Here is a 2,251-nt window from a genome sequence, read left to right as displayed (position 1 = left end):
GCTCTCTCAGGACCTTTAACCGAAAAGATAAGTGCACTTTGGTGACATAGGTGGCCATATCAATTCTTTTAAATCTCTCCGCAAACCGCGGTGTCACAGTTTTCTTTGGTTTGCATTCATATTTTAGCATATAATAGTGCATTCACATTTTCATTTGTCATTTTTAGATGCATGGAGTATTGGAGTGGAGCTTGGATCATTTAGAGGCATTTGGAGTACTATGAGTTCAAAGAAGGGAAGATTCTACAATGGAGGGGCATTTGGAGTACTACGAGGTTGAGCTAAAAGAAAAGAGAATTTGGCAATGAGGAGGTGGAGTGAGGCAGAAAGATGAAGGAGAGATCAAAAAATGAAAAGAAAGAGGAGTGACCAACTTCAAGGTTAGGGGGGAAATAAAACAACACGCCTATGAAAGCTTAATCGATCAGCTGATCGATCGATCATAGTTGTGTCTTCAAGGGACCATTAATCAACCTCATGGTCATAGTCAATTCAATGCTCGATCAAAAATCATTTATGTTCATTATTTTTCGGATCCAATTTGTTTTGTCCATGATTGATCCAATTTACAGATTAATTTATTACTCTCTCCGTTTTATATTACTTGTCATTAAAGACAATTTCACACATATTAAGAAATTTAATTTTTATTAGTACATTATTTCATTTGATATAAGTAATTAATAAACAAAAAATTAGAAGTAAAACTAAAAATTTGATACATAAAGTTGCATCGTAAATATAAAATAACAAGTAAAAAAACCAAAAAATTAAATCTAGAATAACAAGTAAAAATAAACAGAAAGAGTATATATTTAATTAAGTAGTCTTGTTTAGTGATAAAAAAAAAGATAAATCTCGTTACCTGGATTTGAGTATCATAAGTTTGAATTTTAACATGATTTCTACTAGCTCCACGAGATTAGTTGCGGAGAAAAACCCATCTTCTTTTTATTTTTAAAAATATGGGTCTATTATTACATCTTCTTTGTGGAGAAAAACGCATATTTTCTGAACCGACCCACAAACAATTAATCTACCCTGGTTCATACCAACTCACGTATAGCTGAATTATACCGAACCAAACCTAACAAAACTTCTTGGCTTCTGTAGTACGACTTGTTGACTTGTATTTAGTAACCCAAACCACACGGAAACCAAAACTTTCGTTGCTCATATTAGAATTGGATTACAAAAGTAATAAACCAAAACCGAAGCAATATTCAGTTGACTTCGACCCGGATATATCGAATAACTTAACGTGGGCATAATATTTTGGAATCTGGTTAAAGAATCCAACTTCAGACAAGCTAACGCACGGCGTATATGAATTTATGCAACTAAAAGTATTATTAAGATATGAACATAGTTTTAAAAATGGACCAACTCATAAATTAACCCATTATATAGAGTAATTAAAGTAAGTTAATATAGAGAGAACTATAAATCCGATTATTGTTCTTAAAAGGGAAAAAAAGAAAAGGTAAGGAGTAAGGACTATGACTGTGAGGAATGAGCCAAGTTGTGGATGTTCCAAATATCATCGTCCCAAACAACATCATTGAACAAGACACCATAGTTTCTTCCAACGAACTCAACGTCCCAAAAAGGCAACCACACAGAGCTCCACGACATCTCCTCCACAACTCCACCGCCCCAACATTGCTCCTCCTCCTCCGTGGCTGCAGCCGCCGCTGCAGCAACCGCAACCTCCATTGCAGCCGCAGCCAATGAGTGATTATTATCATTGCCTTCTTCTTCCTCCATATCTTTTCTCTGTCTCTTCATTATAAAAGTGTTGGTTGTTGTGATTGGTGTTGATCTAAATTAAAGATGAAGAGTGAAGTCAGAGGATTATTTATAAGGGAAGTGGTTAGTGGAAGAAGACATATATGTGAGAGTTGGAGATGTAGAGAGAGACGTGAAGATTTGTCTTTTTTTTTTGAATTCTCTCTTACCGACATTGGTTTCACGTAAACTCAGTTGCCTTACGTCACACTCACAACATCTGTCTGCTTCCTTTTGCCCTACGTGTCCTCCTTTTTTATTCCCCTTTTTTCTCCCCACTCCAAATATATGATACATAAGTATATTACATTGATTAAATTCAGATTGGTGTGATTAAACTAGTTCAAATTATATCAGTTAAAATGATTAACCCGGTGATGATTAGTAGGAGTATTTATTGTTTTGTACAATGTATATAAATGTAAAAGCAAATTAAATAATGATGTGATCAGTTTTATATAAA

The 2,251-nt window shown here is 34.4% G+C and overlaps 1 protein-coding gene across 1 annotated transcript; it reads right to left on the bottom strand.

Annotated features, from left to right (window-relative positions):
* Positions 1 to 1,331: 1,331 nt before the first annotated feature.
* On the bottom strand, positions 1,332 to 1,899 carry LOC104701480 (uncharacterized). Its single transcript, XM_010417168.3, has one exon. It carries the CDS (start codon positions 1,786 to 1,788, stop codon positions 1,498 to 1,500), a length of 291 nt encoding a protein of 96 aa, XP_010415470.1. The 5' UTR covers positions 1,789 to 1,899; the 3' UTR covers positions 1,332 to 1,497.
* Positions 1,900 to 2,251: the final 352 nt, after the last annotated feature.

This window comes from Camelina sativa, chromosome 7 (assembly GCF_030686135.1).
Source record: "Camelina sativa cultivar CO46 ecotype springtype chromosome 7, ASM3068613v1".
NCBI classification, from domain to species: domain Eukaryota; kingdom Viridiplantae; phylum Streptophyta; class Magnoliopsida; order Brassicales; family Brassicaceae; genus Camelina; species Camelina sativa.
Note: the sequence above shows the minus strand (reverse complement) of the source record. Positions and strands in the feature narration are given on the sequence as shown.

Bases quoted from the DNA above. Each gene is read 5' to 3' on its own strand.
- LOC104701480 (XM_010417168.3), bottom strand. From the start codon at position 1,788: ATGAAGAGACAGAGAAAAGATATGGAGGAAGAAGAAGGCAATGATAAT.